The sequence below is a fragment of the Balaenoptera acutorostrata genome, chromosome 11, assembly GCF_949987535.1.
Source record: "Balaenoptera acutorostrata chromosome 11, mBalAcu1.1, whole genome shotgun sequence".
In the NCBI taxonomy this organism is placed as follows: Eukaryota; Metazoa; Chordata; class Mammalia; order Artiodactyla; family Balaenopteridae; genus Balaenoptera; species Balaenoptera acutorostrata.
Window position 1 is genome coordinate 15142881 of NC_080074.1, and position 20246 is coordinate 15163126.

At 47.3% G+C, this 20246-nt stretch overlaps 1 protein-coding gene across 1 annotated transcript in view; it reads left to right on the plus strand.

The window, feature by feature from the left end:
* Positions 1-20239, plus strand: part of SYN3 (synapsin III) — a 453717-nt gene extending 433478 nt beyond the window's left edge. The window contains exons 11-14 of the mRNA XM_007165717.2: positions 3718-3852; positions 4747-4834; positions 9822-10110; positions 13327-20239. Of these exons, the coding sequence (XP_007165779.2) occupies positions 3718-3852; positions 4747-4834; positions 9822-10110; positions 13327-13459 (645 nt within the window). The 3' untranslated portion in view covers positions 13460-20239. The remainder of the gene's footprint in view (positions 1-3717; positions 3853-4746; positions 4835-9821; positions 10111-13326) is intronic.
* Positions 20240-20246: the final 7 nt, after the last annotated feature.

A 20246-nucleotide genomic window follows, 5' to 3' on the forward strand; every position in this document is an offset into this window, starting at 1 on the left:
CGCCGTGGTCCTTCCATCACCCTCCTCCCCTACCCCCACGACTTCCTCTCCATGCTTCTCCCAGTCCCACAGTCCCCCTCCCACCTTCAAGGCTCCCTGTGTCCACCCCAATCCCACGGTCCCCCTCCCCTCTCCATGGCTCCCCCCCATCTCCCCCAATCCCACAGTCCCCCTCACCCCCTCCATGGCTCCCCAAGTCTCTTGGCCTCACAGCCCCCTCTCCCCTCCTAACTCCCTTTCCCTCCCCGCCACAGCTCATGGTTCTCCATTGCTTCCCCTGAAAATGCTGCTCTGGCTCAGAATTCTCCCTTCTCTCCCCAACCTCACATCCTAGCTCTCACACCCGCCAGAGCCCCTTCCAGTGCTTCCCTTCTGTGGCCTTCTCCAGCCACTGCAGAGGCGTGGTGCTGACACAAGGCCAAGACACGTGAGGGAGAGCCGTGTGGCCGCCCCCTCCCCGGGGTGTGGGCGGCTAATGGGAAGCACATGGCTGCGGTGACCGCAAGAGCCAGCCAGTCCTCCAGCCCCGAGTGTCTGCACCACTCCCGGGACCCACAGCACGGCAGGGCCCGGTGACTGGAGGCGTGGGAGCCCTGCTCTTCTCCTCCAGCGTTGCCAGGAGGGCATCCACACCCAAGCCCAGGGAGTAGCCAGCTTGGAGGTGAAGGGGAGGGAGTCCAGGGTGGACACAGTCCCTCTGCCCACACTCACCCCCCAGAAGGCCAGGTAGCTTCCAAGGATGAGTTGCATCTATATTTGCAGGTTCAATCCTGCTCTAGAAAACAGCTCTTTCCTCAAGTCCAGCAGCCACCATACCTGAAACCTCCTCAGCAGCCCCTTCTCAGAGGACATTGAAGGGGCCAGGAGCAAAACTACTGCCCTGTACACTTGCTTCCAAGCCAGACCCAGGCTGCTCCCTGGAGGAACGAGGATGCCTGGGACCTTCAGACCAACGCCTAGGGCACTGCATCTCCTGAGACCCTTCCTGGCCTTCCTGCCTCTGCATCTCTTCATGGGACCACCACACGTAAACTCAGCTTTGGCACACATGTGGTCATTGATTCATTCACCCATTCGTTCATTCACTGTTGAGCTCCTATTCTGGGCACCAGACCCCCAGCCAAGTGATGGAGATGCAGCAGTGAACACAGTAGCAGGGACCCTGCCCCTAGAGCTTCCTTTCAGAGAGGGGACCAGCAATCAGCAGAAGAAGGACTCCTGGCTCCCTTCCCCGAGCTCCTGCCTATCTGAGTTTCCCCAGCTTTCACTCCTAGGAAACAAAAATTTGTACCCGTGGGCCCAGACTCCCTGCCTCCAGACATTCAGCGGGTCAGGGATGAAAGACCTTACACATTGGGAAAAAAAAAAAAAATTTGTGGGTTGGGACTTCACAACACAATAAGACAACTTCTCAAAAATGTTCCAGGGGGGCGGGGGAAATGGCTTTTCAGATTTTTTTTTTCTCTCAGAAACATTGCAGAGTTGTTTCCGTTGCTTTTCAGTTTAGAGTGAGGTCAAGGGAGATGGGGAGCTTTTTACCAGAAAGATAAAAGGTATTTTTCCCCAGTCAGGAAAGAAAACAGACAGAAGGGATCCAAAAATACTGATTTCTTCAGCCACCTCTGTGGTGAGAACATAAAATTTGTGGGACATGTTTTGTGAAGATCCTCACAGTGAAATACTCAGGGGAAAGACCCTTGAACTTGTCCTCCATGACCTGTACAGGGAATGACATTGCTCATTGGAAAAACGTTTCCCTGGGGAGAGCAGAGTGTCCACTTCCGCTGGCTGTGTCCACCCTGGGGACTCCAGAATGCTCTGACCTCAGGTTCCTTGTGGTGGCTGTTTTCTACTGCAGGGAATGTAGGAAACAGAAACCAGAACAAAAAGGGGTGGGCGGGGTCAGGAAGAGAAAGGGCAGGCCTGTGTACACGTAGACTCCACAGTTATAACTCAACTCAGCCCACATTGAACGAGAGACTGTCCATGTGCCGGGCACGGGGATCCAGGATACCAAGAACCCAGGCATAACCAACAGAGAGCTCAATTTGAGGACAGTTTTCAGGACCATCCATAATAGAATCTGCATTCATATCCTTGAGTTTGCTTTTCAGCTTCCCCACCATAGTAGGTGCTTTAGACTCACAGGCTCCTAAAAGTCCCAGCTGGAAGGGTCTTTGCAGCTGCCCAAACCCCTCAGTTTATAGTTGAGGGAAACAACAGGCCCACAGAGGAAAAGTGACATGCCAAGATCACACAGCAAGTCCCTAGCAGAACCGAAGCCTGGAACCCAGGTCTCCTGTTCCCAGTTCTTACCACAAGAGAGCTGTTCGGGGATCGGTGAGACACGGAAGGATTGCTAGCAATCTGTCCTTGAATTTGCTACTTCTTTGGCTTCAGTTTTCCCATCATGGTAAGGATAGTAATGGTACCTATCTCGAAGAGCTATGCTGAGATTTGCGTGAGATCATCCACACCCAGTGCTTAGAACAGCGCCTGGCACGTAGTAGTGAAATACAGCACTTATTAGTATCCTTATCGTTATCAGCGGGACTTGCTGCAGGGACCTTTCATTCCTCCATTCAGGAGGTACTTGGTGAGGGCACACCTGTCTAACAGGACACAGGGCCCATCCCCAGCCCAGGGGCTCACCGTCTGGTTGGGGAGACACACATCAACAGGAGACAATGGCCCTGTGGGATAAGCTCTCCAATGGGACGACCAAAGTGATTGCCAGAGGAAGGGCCAGCTAGATGTTCCCTGACGGATGAGAAGGGGTTAGGCAGGTAGAGAGTGGGCAGAGAGAATGACATGCACAAGGACCTGGACAAGAGAGAGAACCTGGTGAGTCCCCAGCTTGGGAAAAGGGAGAACGAGACAGTGCGTTTGATGGGGGCGGGGGGAGGGGGGGTTGGTGAACAGGCTGGATTTCCCTACAGCTGGGGAGGAGACAGAGGGCCCACCAAGGCCTCGCTCCCCTTCGAGACCATCTACAGCTGCCCGTGCCCGGGGAATCACCTGGATCGTTGGCCTACGTGACTTTGGGCAAGTCCCTTCCCATCTCTGGGCCTCGGTTTCCCCATCTGCAAGAAAAGCGGATGTACGAATATGATCTCTCAGGCCCCCTCCCAGCACAAGCACTGTGCCTCCTTTGAGAAGCAGCCTGCTCCCCGTAGAAGTTCTTCTCCAGGAGTTTATTCTGCCAGAGCCCTGGAGAACAGGCCTTGCCTCTTCCCTCTTCTCTCCGAGCCCTGAGTCGACTCTAACCCTTGTTATTTTTTTGGTCATAATCGAGCCCCCCACCTTCCCTGCTTCCGGCTTTGTGGAAAACCTTGACCTTGGGCCAGAGTTCAGGAGGCCAGCCCCAATCCTGGGTGGGGGCCAAGGTGGGAAAGGAGGGGCAGAGACCAGCTCCCCAAAGAAAAGAGCAGAAAAGGTCAGCAAAGGCTCCCAGCTCTCAGTCGCATGTCTGAGGTCCAGCAAATGTCGACTGAATTGAACTGAGTCCAGGGAGTTGATTTAGACTGAACTGCAGAAAACTGGATGTCTCCACGGGGGTTGTTCCCAGCTGGAGGCGCTGGGCTGGGTGTTTGCATGGAGAGCATTGCCATCTAGTGTTCACTTCTGGCATGAGCTCTGAGCCTGCCTCCCGGGATGCGCTGCCCGGCTACCCTGGCCTGAGGGTCCTTCAGGACTCCTTTCTCTCATCACCTGCAGGTGATGGACAGCTCCATGCCCCTGATTGGAGAGCACGTGGAAGAGGACAAACAGCTGATGGCCGATCTCGTTGTCTCCAGAATGAGCCAACTCCCGATGCCAGGGGGCACAGTGCCCTCGCCCCTGAGGCCTTGGGTAAGGTCCTCGGAAGTAAGGGAGACTGTGTAGCCATGAGAAATGCCTGGCTGTCTGGGAATGGGTGCCCTGATCCAGAGGAGATGCTCCCAGGGAGGAACCAACTTGGGGAGAAAGGAATGGGGTGTGGGTGAGGCTGGGATTGGGGCAGAGCTTGTACCCCTGCTCCTGATGGGGGAATTGGGGAGGCTCTGAGAGGCCCTTCCTCCCTTCACCATCCTGGGGAGAAAAACCTTGTCTCAGCTGGGCTTTGGGTGTCTGTAGGCAGAGATTATTAGCATAAGAAACCAGTTGTCCCCTCTGTGTCCCCCATCCCGGGCCTGAGCAGGGAGCGGGGTGTGTGTGTGTGTGTGTGTGTGTGTGTGTGTGTGTGTGCACGCACGTGCCCGTGTACACACATGCCCTTTGTATACTCCCAGGGCACCAGTCAATAGAGACTATTGTGTCTTCCGTTTCCTCATCCTCCAGCCTCGACATGCTCCCTCAGAGCTCCTCCCTTCCGCAGTCCTCACCGTGGACTACCAGATTATTGTCCAAAGAACTTGCTAGCCCCCCAGCTTTCTAGAAGAGCAAGTCTCAAAACCTGCTCCCCCTTTCCCCACAAAAACAAACCTGTGATAACAGATGTCAGAATGACGGTCATACTCAAGGGGGCTGCTGGCTGGGAGGTGGCACGGAGCAGGCTTCTCTGCTGGAAATGTTCTGTCTTGACCTGCTTGGTGGTTACACAGGTGTATCCACCTGTGAAAACTCGTTGTGCTGTACACTTAAGAATTGTGCACATTATGTAAGTTTTACCTCAGTAGTGAACAGATGTTTGTAAACCCTGCCCTCCTACCCAGGAAGTAAATGGCTGTGGTGATCACAACAGGCTTCTTTTCTCTTCTGCTCTAGGCTCCTCAGACTAAACCAGCAAAATCCCCCGGGCAAGCCCAGCTTGGACCTCCGCTCGGACAGCCTCAGCCACGGCCCCCCACACAAGGTAGGGCCCACGATGAGCCACGCACTGAGAGAAACCGTCCAGCAAGCATGCTGGAATGCACTGAGGGGTCCACGCGTGACTTCCAGAAGGTGCTCTGCAGCACTCCATCTTAATACTTTATCCCCAGATATGTGCCCTCGCTCTGTATGCAGAATGAAAGAGACCATGAGGTTTGTCACCCCCTTAAAGTCAGAAAAGGAGGAAAGGAAGACAGACAGTAAATGTATTAAGTACCTAATATGTGCCAGGCACTGTGCTAGGGACTTTCCCATTTGTTTTCTCATTTTCAGCCTCCCAACTTGTCAACAGTGAAAACAACAGTATTTCCTTTTTACAGAGATGGGTGTTGAGGCTTCGTCCAAGGAAGCACAAGAAAATGGCAGGTTTACAAGTCTGGCCTTTCAGATCTTCTAGAAATTGTCTGTTTCCTAGCCGCTAGCAGTGCCTGATTATAGATTTATGAGCCAACCAGCTAGAGTGAGAAAGAAAGAAAAACGGAACGTTATACAGAGCCTTGTCGATTGGAATTGTTCCTCAAAAAATATCCCAGCATTACTATGTAAATGCCACCATTTATTAGAGAATGGATGAACTATTGATGACAAGATGAAAAGAAATTGTGGCAATAACTACCCTTCTCTCAGGCTGCCAGCTGCTCCGGTGTTCTCACGCTTAGGCCTGGGTAGAAAGTCAGCCCATGTCCTCTCCCGCAGTCAGAGCTTTCCGGGCACACTCACTGCTCTAGCGCCAGCTTGGAGCCTCAGGACCGCTTCGCACCAAGAAGCCAGACCAGGCATTTTCACGTCGATCTTTTAAGGATCTGCTTTAAGACTCATCAGAAAGAAACATTACTATCACACTGTGGCCTTCCCAGTCGCTTTTATCAAAGTAACGGATACGTTGCTTCTTGGGAAGATCGGCCTTGGGCACTAAATGGCTTCTTCTTCAAAAGGTCTTAGATAAAACACCCCATTCATCTTTCTTGTCTGAGCTTCTCTTCATTTAAGCATTTAAGAAAAGGGAAATTGCATGACTTACATAACTGTGTGCCAAAGAACACTGGCTTCTTCAGGCAGATAAACACCTATTTGAATCCACTTCCATGTCTCAGTACCCTGGCAGACTTAGGCAAGTTACATCACTTCTCAGAGCCTCAGTTTCCCCAGTGATAAAGGAGGAAATGACAGCTGCCCCGTTAGTAATGGGAAGCTTCCCGTGAGATAATGCAGGTGAAGCAGTTAGCAAGGTGTCCCGGCGTGGAGGTAGTGCTTAGTAGGTTCTAGCTCTTACTACTACTAATATACTGTTAATAACTGTTTATATGACCTTTACTATTAAAAACTCACTATTAATATTTTGTCTTACTAACAATTATAATATACATGTTGTCCTTAATGGTTGTTATCATAACAATCCTTATAACTAAAGCAGCCCCACTGCCCTCCTGCCTGGTGATAATTCTATAATTATAAATGTTCAAAAACAACTTATTCATCACCCTGCCAGGCTCTGATTGTGCCTCTGCCCTACCCTGGCCTTTCTCACTCTGCCCCAGTACTTACTTTTTCAACCACATTTGAACCGAGTACTTTTAAAACAGAGAGCTACTGTATTCTGGTTTCCTCTCCGGCCCAGAGTAGAGACACACTCGATAAAGAGATATTTTAAGCGACATGAGGCTAAACACACGTTTAGTGAGTTGAAAAACAATCAATTTAAAACCAATTAGGATAATTAAAATGCTCATTGAATTAACGTTCAGATTAAAAATAACAAGGCTAATTAAAACACAGTGCTTTCATTGAGTTCCCAAAATAACAAGATCACATTATTAACTTGTTTTTTGAGCTCACTACTCACTTTCAACTCAGTAAAAGTGAAGGTCTCTTTTAAGGAAGCTCATCATCTTTTAGCACCAACCCTGGGCTAAGGCAAATACTTTCTACATTTAATTTTTTTTCTGTATGTGCTCAAACAAAAAATACTAAATTTGTTGCTTTGCCGAGAAGCTGAAAGAAATTAGTGTCTCTTGATGAATCCCACCTGTATAATAGGGACTGAACGAATAGTTAATAAATGAATGAATGAGTATTCAGATTTTCCAAGATATTATCAGTCTCGAGGAGCAGAGTGTGGAGAGGTGGGGCAGCGGGGGGGGGGGGGGGGGGGGATTTAAGATAAAACTAGAAAACATGTTTTTTTGGACCTACAATGGGTTTAAAAAACAAAAAAGTAAACCAACATTTAAAAATCAGAAGCTTTTACATAAACATCTAGATTTCCAGCTTCTCTTCATAGAGCAGGAGCTCTAGAAACAGTGGGCCTGCTTGCTACGTAGCAAACGTCCACTGACAGGGCAAGGACTCCTCCGTTTGCCTCAGGCCCTACTCCTTCCTCGCTAGTGTCACTTCCACAGTGACACAGTGTCAATTGCCATTTTCTTTATGCTTGCCCCTCTTTAAAGAGATAAGTCTCTGAACCGTGTATCTCAAGTGGGAAAATTTTTTAAAGCCACGTGATTTTTCTGACACTCTCCTGCTTTATTTATTTATGTATCTGCCTGGCCCTATAGGTGTTTGAGTTTTGCGATCACTGGGTGCTCCAATTTACTGGGACATATAGTCATGAATCAAGCCGTGTGCAGTCAGTTGCTAGACTGGAGCTGCAGTTCAGTCCAACCTGGAAAGTGTTGCACAAGTGTTGCACAAGCTCACAAAGATGTTCAAATGTGGAGGGTTGTTTGACGTCTAGTCCAACGACCTCATTTCCAAAAAAGGGCCCGGAGAGGAGAAGTGACGCACCCACAGTCACATGGCAGGTTAATGGCAAGGACCTGGGGCTCTGGTACCTGTATGGTGTCAGGGCCACCAGACATGCAGGTCATGGCCTCCACACAGGGCCCAGCTGAGACAGTCTGAGGGGGGAGGCCAGCTGAAGTCTAGTCCTTGCCCCCTTTGCACCGGGCTCAGAGCGGCCACCACTGTAGGAAAGCACCTTTTTCTTAATTTGCACAAAGGTGCTGCCCTGTGTGGTACAGTAAAGAAAGGAAGAAAGGGAAACAAAAGAAAACAGAGCTTTGAGTCAGAGAGATCTAGGTTTGAGTCTAGGCTCTTCCCCTTACTAGAAGTGACACTTTTTAAGCAAGTCGCAGTATATCTGGGACTGAGTTTCTTTGTAACATGGGGATGATAATAATGCCTAACCCACAAGCTGCGAGGGTGCCTAGCCCAAGGCCGGGACATGATAGAGAGGACACAATAGAGACCTGGGGAGCTCACACAAGTGGAAGCCACATTATGAAAGGGCTCAGAGTTGAGCTCCAGCCCTTTTTAAACTCTCAGTCTCCCATCCTCTCAACAAAGCATGGCGAGAATCACCGCGGTGCATCCCACCTTCCCAGGAGCCGCTGTGTCCTGGGATGGAGAGCAGCAGGCAGCTAGTCTGCTTTGCCAAGATGCATTTCACAATCAGCAGTCCTGACACCTGGGTTCAAGGGTGAGGAGAGTGCACCTTGCTTGCTTGGAGCCTTGGAATTCCACTCAAAGTCATTTCTGGGAGGCTAAAATGTCCTTTCGCTTGTAAGTGAACGCCTATATGCTCTGTGCAGCAACAGGGTGAAGCCAAGCTCCTCTGTGGGCTTTCCGTGGTTACCCCTTCTAGTTATGAAACCTTAATGAGGCTGTTTCCACTTCAACCTGATGAGAAGAATGGTATCTTCCCTACCGGCCTCTCTCTAGATCAAATGATATATTGCTTTTGAAAGTTCTTAGAAAAGATTAGAGAGCTATCCAAAAGTAAGGGATAATTATTTTCATTGTTTCAAAAGTAATACATCTTCAGTGTGGAAAACATCAGTGAGCAAAAGGAAGAGAATTTAAGTCCCTCATCATCCCACCACTTTTAAAATCATTGCTCAGTGCCTCATTACTCGAAGCATGGGAAGCAGAAGCATCACCTGAGAGCTTGTTAGTAACGTAGACCCCATCCGTGTTGCCGTAACAAAATACCACAGAGTGAGTGGCTTCATCAACAGACCTTTATTTTCTCGTGGTTCTGGAGGCTGGAAGTCCAAGATCAAGGTGCCAGCAGGGTTGAAACTTCTCCCCAGGGCTTGCAGACAACACCTTCTCACTGTGTCTTCACGTGGCGTTTCCTCTGTGTGTGCAGGTCCCTGGTCTCTCTCTCTTCTCATAAGGACACCAGTCCTATTGGATTAGGGCCCACCTTTATGACATCATTTAACAATAGTTGCCTCCTTTAAGGCCCTATTTCCAAATACAGTCACACCAGGGGTTAGGACTCCACCATATGAATTTTGTGAAGGGACACAATCTGGTTCATAACACCGCTCAAGACCTACTGTATCGGAATCTTTATTTTGACAAGATGCGTGGTGATTCATATGCTATTAAAGTTTGAGACACACTGGTTTTAATGTATAACCTTACAGTCTTTCTTTTTTACATAACTTTATATATATACATGCCAAAATGGAATTAAACTGCAAATACTGTTTTATAAGCTGCTTATCAACAACATCCCATGTCATTTAATATTATTCTGCCACGTCATACGTGATGACCATAGCATATTCCGTTATATGAATTTATCTTAATGTTCCTAGTCAGTTCCCCTACAGTTAGGCATTTGTATTGTTTTCAGTTTTTCACTGTTACGAAAAACACTGTAGGGACTTCCCTGGCGGTCCAGCGGTTAAGACTTCGCCTTCCGAAGTAGGGGGTGCGGGTTCAATCCCTGGTCGGGGAACTAAGATCCCACATGCCTCGTGGCCAAAAAACCAAAACATAAAGCAGAAGCAATTATTGTCACAAATTCAATAAAGACTTTTAAAAAATGGGCCACATCAAAAAAATCTTAAAAAAAAAAAAATGAAAAACACTGTAACGAACATCCCTGAAGCGACACTTGTGCACAGCCATATTTATCCTAAAAAAATTTGAATGTAATAATTTTTTTCTCCCTGTAGGGGGCCCTCGCCAAGCTCAGTCTCCTCAGCCCCCAAGATCTGGAAGCCCCTCGCAACAGAGGCTCTCCCCGCAAGGCCAGCAACCCCTGAGCCCCTCATCTGGATCTCCACAGCAGCAGAGGTCACCAGGCTCTCCACAGCTATCCCGCACATCTGGAGGCAGCTCTCCAAACCAGGTCAAGCCAGGCACCACCCTTACCTCACAGCCCCGGCCCCCCCTGCAGGGCCGCAGCACCTCCCAACAGGGTGAAGAGTCCAAGAAACCAGCAACACCCCACCCCCATCTCAAGTAAGTGCTTTGGGAACTGGGAAGGGCATAGGGTGGACTTGGGGTGTGGACAGAGCTGGGCTGGCTCAGGGTCAGGGACTCGGAGACAGAGGAAGACCCACCAAGGCCTCACCCAGACTTTAAATGGGTAGAAGGAAGCCCAGAGGATGGAACCGGGATGGCAGGCAGGGCCCAGAAAGGTGAGAGGATAGATTAGGTCCCACTGTGATATTCCATGTATACATGCATCAGTTATCTCTTGCTGCATAACAAATCACCCTGAAACTTAGTGGCTTAAGAAAACAACCATTTTCTTTGTTCATAATTTTTTGGTTTAGCAATTTGTTCTGAGTTTGGCTCAGCTGGGAGGATCTTCTGCTGGTCTCTCCTGTAGAGTTGCCAGATAAAATATAGGATGCCCAGTTAGATTTGAATTTCAGATAAACAGTGAATAATTTTGAGCGTATTATGTCCTCAAATGTTACATGGGATATACTTATACTCAAAAAGTAATTGTTTTTAATCTGAATTTCAAATTTAACTGGGTGTCCTGTATTTTTACTTACTAAATCTAGCAACCTTACTCTCCTGGGATCACTCATATGACTGTAGTTATCTGGCAGCTTACCTGGGGCTGGATGGTCCAAGAGGGCCTCCTGCACACATCTGGTTGTTGGTGTTGCCTGTCAGCTGAGCCTCTCTCTCCCCTTGGGCCTCATCCTCCAGCAGGCTGGGCCCAGCTTCCTCACATGGTAGGATTACATTCCAAAAGGGCAAAAGTAGGAGCTTCAAGGCCTCTCGAGGTCCAGCCTTAGAAGACGCCGCATAATGTCATTTCATCACATCACACGCTTTTGGTAAAAACAAGTCACATGGTCAAGCCCAGATTAAAGAGGTGGGGAAGTAGACTCTTGATAGGAGGACCTGCAGAGTTGCATTGTGAAAGACTAGGTGATGGGGACGGGAAGGAGGGTTGCCACCACTGTAAAGATCCATCCCAGTGCACACATACATCCTCGTTCCTGTTTCCACTCAAGCTCGTCTCTTGGTTTGAGGTCAGAAAGAGAGACCCTAAATGTGTTTTCTTTGGAAAGTGTCTCCCTTCCTTCAACTCCAAATACTAATATTAATAATCATCGTTTCACTGCTAGCGTCTATTATCTACTTACTATGTACCAATCACTTTACCTAGTTGGTTTGCTTTTTGAGTCCCACAAGCTTAGGAGTTAATAACAATTATTATCCCCATTTTACAGATGAGTAAACAGAGAAAGAGATTAATAATTTGCCAAAGTTTCCACTGTGAGGAAGTAGAAGAGCTAGGATTGAACACAGGACATCCAGCCCATGAGTCATGCTAACCATAATTTTTCTGAATAGGTAATACATTCACATGGTTCAAAGATCTAAAAGATATTGTTTTTATTGAAAAAAATCTTACTCCCATCTCATTCCTATCCAATGCTTTCCTGCCCCCTGCTCCCCAGAGGTAATCATTTTTGTTAGTTCCTTGTGTGTTCCTCCAGTGTTTCCTTATGCAAATACAGAAGTACATGTTCTGATTCCTTCCTCCCACTTATTTACACAACCAGCATTATTCACTGTCCACACAATTTTGCTCCTTGCTTTTACATTTAACAGTAAATCCTGGAGCTCTTCCACTCAGTTCATTGACATTTTCTCCTTTTCACAGCTATATAGTATTCCACTATATAGTTATACTACAATTTATCCAACTAATCCACCCTAAATGGAAATGTGGTATGCTCTTACAATGAAGGTTGCAGTGAATAGCCTTGAAAACATGCTGTTTCTTTTACGTGCAGGATCAGCTGTATAGAAAATACCTGAAATGGTATTATTGGATCAAAGGACAAATGCATTTTTAGTTTGATAAAATTAGCAAGTGGTCCTCCAGCAATAGGCATAGAGGTTGACGGCACAGACTTTAGAGTCAGACCACCTGGGTTCAATGTCAGCTCTGCCACTTGAAAGCTGCATGACCTCAGAAAAGTTACCTAATCTCTCTGTGCTTAAACTTCCTCTCATGCAAAATGGGGACAATAGTACTTACACCACAGGGTTATTGTAAGGATTAAAATGAGTTTTTGCACAGTTAGTGCTTCTAGCCAGCCAGAATGCAGCTGGCTCCATATGGGTGTATCTGTGACAGCCTCTCACATGTGAAAAGATACAGCCCAGCTAATCACAGGACAGACGAGGGCTTTGGGACTTAAGCCAGGTTTGGACACTAACCTCAATAGTCATCTAGCTAAAAACATTTAAATCTCCTGGGTTGTTGCTCTAAAGTATTATTTGGTTCAATTCAACTCAGCAGGTATTTATCAAATGCCTACTCTGAACTTAGTCCTGGATAACACCCCGGGGGGAATAAGCAAGGGGTAAAAGATAGTCTCTGCTTTGAAGAAGATTTTGTTTAATGTGATGACAAGACCAAGTGGGGATCTCTTCCTATGTCTTTCACCCCCACTAGACTGTGAGCCCCTTGAGGGCAGGGCCTGAATCTCATTCATCTCTCCAACCTGTCACCTAGCATTAGGCTGGCACACAGGGTCAAACACTGTTGTTCAAACAGTAGGCACCGTGAGAATTCCAAAATGGGCTGGAATCGGCAATAAGGGCTTCCAAGAAGAGTTGGAATTGAAGCCCAGAGTCTCAGAGCTAGAAGAGACCTGAGGGTGGGCTAGACCGACCCTCCATTTCGCCGATGAGGGAACGGAGGTCCCGAGCAGTGAGTTACTTGCCCACAGCCGGAGGGGCCAAATGGCAGAGAGGGTCTGGAATACAGACCTCCTGATTCCCAAACTAGCACTAGAAAGTATAGGAGGAACAACCATAACCCGTTGATACAGCCCTTTACAGTTTACCAAGTGGGTTTGTACACAGAGGCAGGAGAGTGGTCAAGCTGCGCTCTAGTCACGCCTGCCGTCTGAGCAGGCTGGTTTTTTGAAAAGAGTATGAGCCTTGGATGCTCCCCTGTTACTTGCTGCAAGCCCCAATTTCTGTACCTAAAAAAGAAGGATACCAGTAGCCACCCTGCGGGTTAACTGCGTGTGTGGTGTACTCAGCGTCGTGTAAGGGCGGGGATACTTGCTTCTGGTCTCACTGTCCTTGTGGTGATGGGGCTCACCCAGCTGGCTTCCAGGCAAGCCCCAGGACTCACTTCCTGGGGAGTCCAGCCTGGTCGCCCCCAACCCCCTTGCCTTTCTGTTTCAGCAAATCCCAGTCCCTGACTAACAGCCTCAGCACGTCTGACGCCTCCCAGCGTGGGACCCCCAGTGAAGACGAGGCCAAGGCCGAGACCATCCGCAACCTGAGGAAGTCTTTCGCCAGCCTGTTCTCTGACTAACCCTGTCCAGGCCGGGAGGGAGGTGCCCCGTTACACTCCCCCCCTCTCCTGCCCCATCCTCCATCTCAGCCTTGGTTCCTGACGGAAATAGAATGGAGGGCCTGAGAATATACTTTCCAAATGCCTTTGATCCAGGAACTGAGTATCTACATGTGTTCCCACTTTCCTTTGCCATGACGTTCCAGCATTGCCCGACTGAGGGGTGGGCCTTTGAGAGCCTCCAGGTTCCTCAAAACGGGCCTTAAAGACAGGTATCACATCAACCTTCCTACCCAGATGCTTGCTTCCCTGCCTCAGATAACCAAGTGAGATGTCTGTGTGTGGCTAGTTTTGACATTTCTTGTTAGTGTTTTGCTTGCCTTTGGGAAGGGCCCCCTCTGAGCCTTGCCCCACCTCCATCAAATGCAGACGCTGAAGTCAGACCTCAGCAATGTAGGAGGCAATAACCTTTTGACAGTGTTTTGCAAACAAAAAGAGAAAAGCACAGCCAGGGGAACCTACCACCTACCCTTGCAAGTCCCATCCAAGCTCAAGAGATGGCCCTGCACACCAGACAGGCAAAGGCCCCATTACACCCGCCACCAGTGGATCTTGAGGACCATGGAAAGAATTCAGAGCCTGTGTGACGTGTGGGGCCTTTCAGAACACAACAGAAACAGAGGGGAGACTTTACAGTGCCGCTCGTGCCCAGAGTGCTATCCTAAATTGGACAGCCAAGAGCAGACCACGGGTTCTTTTAGGAATCATCACTAGTTCCCAGAGGGGGAACATGCCCTCCACTTCCCAAGGAAGGAGTTAGGTTAGGGCCTCTCCACCCATTCTGTGTTACACCACCATTTGGTCTCTGAATTCCCACCAGGAATGTTGTTTTCTCCTCAAGGATATACAAGGAACCAGAGACAACGAGCGGATGGATGACACAGGATCAGAAAGTGCGATGATGGTAACTTCTAGCTCGGCGTTTTGCAGACAGTGTACAGCAAGGCACTGGTAGGTTACTCAGTTATAAAAGGGTTCACTGGTCAAACGTGTTTAGGAAACACTGTTTTTTGTTTGTTTGTTTTCTGAGATTGATAATACATATCAAAGGCTCTTGGAATTCCTGCAGTAAAGAAATTAGCTTTAACTTTGTTTAACCCACACTTATTTGACTAAACAAGTTAACTGCAGAGCTGGAAAATGTAACCCTGACTCCCTTCCCAATGCTTTCTCCTACATCAGACTCCTCTCATGATTAGATGGGGTGCAGGGGTGTCCCAAATCTCCAAGCACCTGGTGCTAGAAACATGGTAGGTGCCGGACCAGCCTCCTGGTTCCAAAGAGCCGAGGATAATCCAACATAGCCATGCTATCCCCTTACAGCCCACTTTGCAACTTGAGACACGTCTTCCCCTCACTGTTCATAGGGAAGGGGGAGAGGGAGGCAAAAATGAAAGTGTCCTTGGCCTGGAGCTGCATTCTGAATAAAAGAGTGCAGAAAACTGTCGGGCAGGATGTAACACCACAAAGCCAAGTTTTTTAGAAGACTGAGAACACAGGAAATACGTGAGGCAATCGTCACTCTTCTACACTGGAAATTAAGATTGGAAGAAGAAATCAAACTATATCACCCAATTCTCACTTAGTAATAAAACACAGCCCAAAATACACGACAAAGTGGTGATAGGCTAGACAAAGTTTCTCAAAGCGTGGGACATGGCCATGTGCATAGCTAGCTTCATTTCAGACCAAAGGATTCAGAATTTCTGGTCATAAGGCCCAGAACCTGTATCTTTGTCAATCTCCCTAAGTATTTTGAATGCACATTGAAGTTAGACCAGCAGCCCTGCCCTGAGCTGTGTGGCAAAGCTGCTGTGTGAGAAACAGTATTGGTGTGGAAGCATCACAGCCAGGGCCCACTCCTTTGGTGAGCAAAACTAGAGGCTCCCTAAACAATGATTACATGGCTTACATTTTCCCACTCTCCCATAGTCTGTCCCTTGTCCCTAAAAACACCCCAACAGTCAAACCATATTTCCCAGATAGTCCAGTAGAATATCAAACTCATTTCTCAGGCCTGGCATCCTTGTTTTTATAGCCATGCACAGAAGATTCCCTGACATGAGACAAGTTTATAACCAACACATTGAAATAAAATTTCCCATCAGTCTGTGTATGAGTATAGAGACCAAGAATGGTCCTTTGGAGACTGTTGATCCCCAAAATGGACTGTTTTCTCACATAGGCTAGCACATGTTCCCTCCAAACATTTAACCTTTAATAATTGTGATATTTTTTAATGGGAAAGAACAAAATGAAAGGGGGAGGGGAGTCACTCTGTAGAGAGTCTGAAAGGTTGTGTTTGTTATTTTTTGCTTTGTTGCACAACCTTGGCCCAAAGAAAGACTAGCGTTTTCCCTCCAAGCTGACTTGGTGAGGCTGAAACATGACAAAGATCCATTTGGTTTGTGCTGACATGTAGCACAATGAATAGAGAATTTCAAATGCAGCCTCAGTGGACACCTCCACCAGCCGGAGAAAATATCTTCTTCCAGATCTTCCTCCTAACAGCATGATAAAAGGGTACTGTCATCTAATTGTCAAATCAGCTTTCGAGGGATACTGGAATCTACGTATCCTTTCTCTTGCATTAATCCTCTGTGTCCTCTTCATCATTAGCACACTGCCCCCTCGTTCAGTCCCTGCTGATGGGGCAGTTCTACCATTCCAGAATTTCAGGGGTTGTAGGCCTTCATTCCCATGGTAACAAATACAGTAGCAAATCCCATGAGCCTGAACTTCAACTACCTTCTGGAAGTTCTCACCTGAATTTGCAGTGGAAGGAGCTCGAGGGGACAGCAAGCTGGTGCCGGCATCTCGTGAGCGAGCTACGTGGGCACAGCACAGCGCATGCCGCGTTCGGCACACAGGGTGTGCAGGGTGTGTGTTAGGTTGGCCCTCCTAGAAGACTATGAAATTAACAAAATGTAAACAAAACGTTAAGAGAGAAGAAAAAGGCTGTTTTTCTAAGATTATCAATGTAAGGAAGTCACTTGCCCAGGAAGAGAATCAAACCGACAGAGAGATTAATAAGAAGCTGAAGAGAATCCGTGGCCGTTTTTTAACCTACGGGAGCAAGCAGAGCAGAGGGCTGAGACCTCGCCCGTGGTGAGCGTGGCCCACACAGGTGAGTTGACTGCAGGGCCACCGAGGCTGGGCGCTGAAGGGACCAGGTGCCATTGTCAGCATCAGTCAGGAGGTGCAGCGAGCAGACCAGGACAATACGAAAGCTTGTCCAGCAAAGACCCAGGGGTCCCATCCAGACGACACACCACACAGCGGACCACAGCAGAGCCCAGCTCGAGCCATCCTGCAGGCACACAGTGTTCTTTCAGAACCCTGCCCCTCCCAGTGCCTCATTCAACTTCATAGAACAAGTCGGTGGCTCATTTGGTTTTATGTGTTTAGAATCTGTGAAAGGATGCAAGTTAGAGTCCCAGTGTAAGCGAGTTAAGTCAGCCTCGCAGATACAAGCAGTAACTTAATTATGCTGGAGGAATAGCTCAGAGCCTAAGAGCACTTGCACATGCTGCATCGCATGGTTTTCTTTACCCAAGAGAACAAGCAGCCTGGTTGCTTACTCTCCCCCCTAAGTGTCAAAAGCTGTCCTTGACTCCAGAGCAGGCATGGATTAAATTCCATTTCAGTCTAATATTTAGACTCTAATAGAAGGTGGCACTTTTGGTTTGGTTGGAGACAAATTGCAAGGTTGGGTGACAAACAAGTCAAACCAGTCCATTAACCAAACACAATGCATAAAGGGCACAGAGGCTCCCTTGTGTTTCCACAGACAAAATATGCAGCCCCAAGAGATGAGACTTTTAGATTGTGTTTATAACCCTCTCAACTGGGAGGCCAAGAGGAAAAGATGGAAAATTTTTTGAAATTTTAGTGTATTATTTCTTTAAGATAAAACCAATGTAAAACTAAACATTCCTCTTACAATTGTGTGTGTGTGTGTGTGTGTGTGTGAGAGAGAGAGAGAGAGAGAGAATTCTTTAAAATCCTAAATACGTTTCATTATCTCTATTCTGCTTGGTCCTCCCGCTTTAATTCCAATTTCCAAACTCTCCATATTTTAAGTATCTACTCTATGGTCTTTTGTTGAGTTTAGAGCAGAAGCAAGTTAACATTTCCTTGCCTCTCAATTAACATTTTACCTGTTTTCCTATGGGATAGCAGAAACTTATGTGCTATAACCTATTGGGGAATCCCAAGAGAGCCATTAAGTTAGTTAAGACGAAACCTTATGTCACATGGCCTAACTAGTACTTCCTGTGTCTGATCTTCTCCACATCTTCTACAGTCAACTGGAGGCTATCCAAAGGAGTATTAACCACACTCACAGCACAGTGGAGAACTGGGACCTGCCTGGCTCCTCCCTGAGGCTCTGTAATTTGGCAGCTACTGCCCAGGGTAGGAGAAAGACAAGCCTTGACTCAGGGCCCCAAGTATAGGGAGCAGAGGGAGAGTGTAGGAATTACAGAGATACTGAGCTAAACAGTGATCTCAGGAATTGGAGAGAGGCAAGCAAGAGTGAGAGAGGACAGACTTCAACTGTTTGTACATAGGGAATCACAAAATCTTACATTGGTAAGAGAGGATACCTCCCATGATTTGATTTCCAGCTATGCCAAACCAGAGCTCTCATTTATAAACGGCCGGGATTGAGGGGGTGGCGGGGAGAAAATCACTTAAGGCTACAAGCCAGTGATGTGGAGTGCATCTTACACAGCATTCTACACCAGCAGTCCCCAACCATTTTAGCGCCAGGGACCAGTTTCATGGAAGACAATTTTTCCACAGACCAGGGGAGAGGGGGGATGGTTTCAGGATGATTCAAGCCATTACATTTATTGTGCACTTTATTATTATTACATTGTAATGTATAATGAAATAATTATACAACTCACCATAATGCAGACTCAGTGGGAGCCCTGAGCTTGTTTTCACTTGCCACTCACTGATAGGGTTTTGATTTGAGTCTGCAAGCGATTTATTATGGTCTCTGTGCGGTCAGACCTCTCTGCTAATGATAATCTGTATTTGTAGCCGCTCCCCAGCACTGGCATCACTGCCTCAGCTCCACCTCAGATCATCAGGCATTAGATTCTCATAAGGAACGTGCAACCTAGATCCCTAGCATGTGCAGTTCACGCTGTGAGGGTTTGCGCTCCTATGAGAATCTAATGCCACCGCTGGTCTGACAAGGTGGAGTTCAGGTGGTAATGCGAGCGACGGGGAGCGGCTGTAAATACAGATGAAGCTTCGCTTGCTCACCCGCCGCTCACCTCCTGCTGTGCAGCCTGGTCCCTAACAGGCCACGGACTGGTACCGGTCCATGGCCCAGGGGTTGGGGACTCCTGCTCTACACTATCTTCTATCACAGTACATCAAAGTGGTGTCAGTGAACAGGGTATGACCAAACCATGACTTCATTCTCATCATACACCAGCAACACATAAAGCTCAACAGTCTCAGTCTAATGAAAAGAATGTAGATTTTACAAGCTTCTGACTATAAAGCTAGTCAAGAAGAAAAGCTTCGATGGTGGTTTAAAGAATTCAGAATAAACTATTGAGAGGACCACAAATTTAGGTGTGTGACACACCACTGGTATCCTAAACTAAGAGAGATTTGTCATGTAGGATAGTAAGTCCGAGGTGAGGTCGGAAAGTAGCACCTGTATGTGCAGGACACCAACACCATTCACAAAACTCTCAAGGACCACTCGAAAATGAATGCATTTTGAAAACTACTGTTTGTTTTATAGTATATGGTGCTTCTGGTCATCACTATGTCCTTCCATCCCCACTACACACACACACCCCACATACAGCGCAACCTAACATTATAAGGCCACAGAAAGGTGTACTAGAGAACCAGGATGTTTTTACCCATCGAAGTTTCAGGGTGACTCTTTCAACCCAGACCCAATTAAAGCCATATGGCCTCTGGTGGACACTTTTTTAAAAGCTGTCCTATAGCTCAGATATTACAAAATACCACAGGAAAAAAAAATGTCAACAGCCCTAATCCTTTACCTATACATTAAGCTACTAAAGGTGACATGGCCTCTGGAAAATCGTATTGACTGAATTTTCTTCACTGTGATGGAAAAAAAAGACAATACATATATGTATAGCAAAGAAAAAAAATTCATGTGTACGAATTCATGTGTAGGACTCTAAACATTCTTGCAGCACATAGCATTCCAAGCCATTTCCTTATATGCAAAACAGATTTTTTAAAAAGCAGGAAGACATTGGCAATATTGCTATTTTCTGCAGATACTAACAGTGTTTTATTCCTGTGTTGTGATTCAGATTTTAATCTGTCACTATAGCATGTTTCAATAGTTGTTTATGTGCTAAGACATTTGTGTTTGGCCTTTTTCTTGTTGTAGGAAAAATAAAACTTAAATTCTGTGTATTTTAAGTCTTAAAAGCAAAATGTTCTTCAAATAATAAGAGGATTTCTTTGCAGAACAAGTACCTGAGCAGCACTCAAAGCAGTGTAACTTTGTTGTTAAAATGTCATCTACTTAGATTACAAATTAGGCTCCAAGTACTCAAAACACAAGGGAAAAGAAACTATAACTCCACTCCAGAAGCAGCCAGAAACAAGAGTCCCTAACAACCCAATGGTGGCCAAACAGTGCTGCTTCAGAGCCCAGATGTTTCAGCACAGAGCCTGAGGAACAACTGCAGAGAGCGGGAGGAGGTGGGCTGAGCTAGGTGTCCAAAGC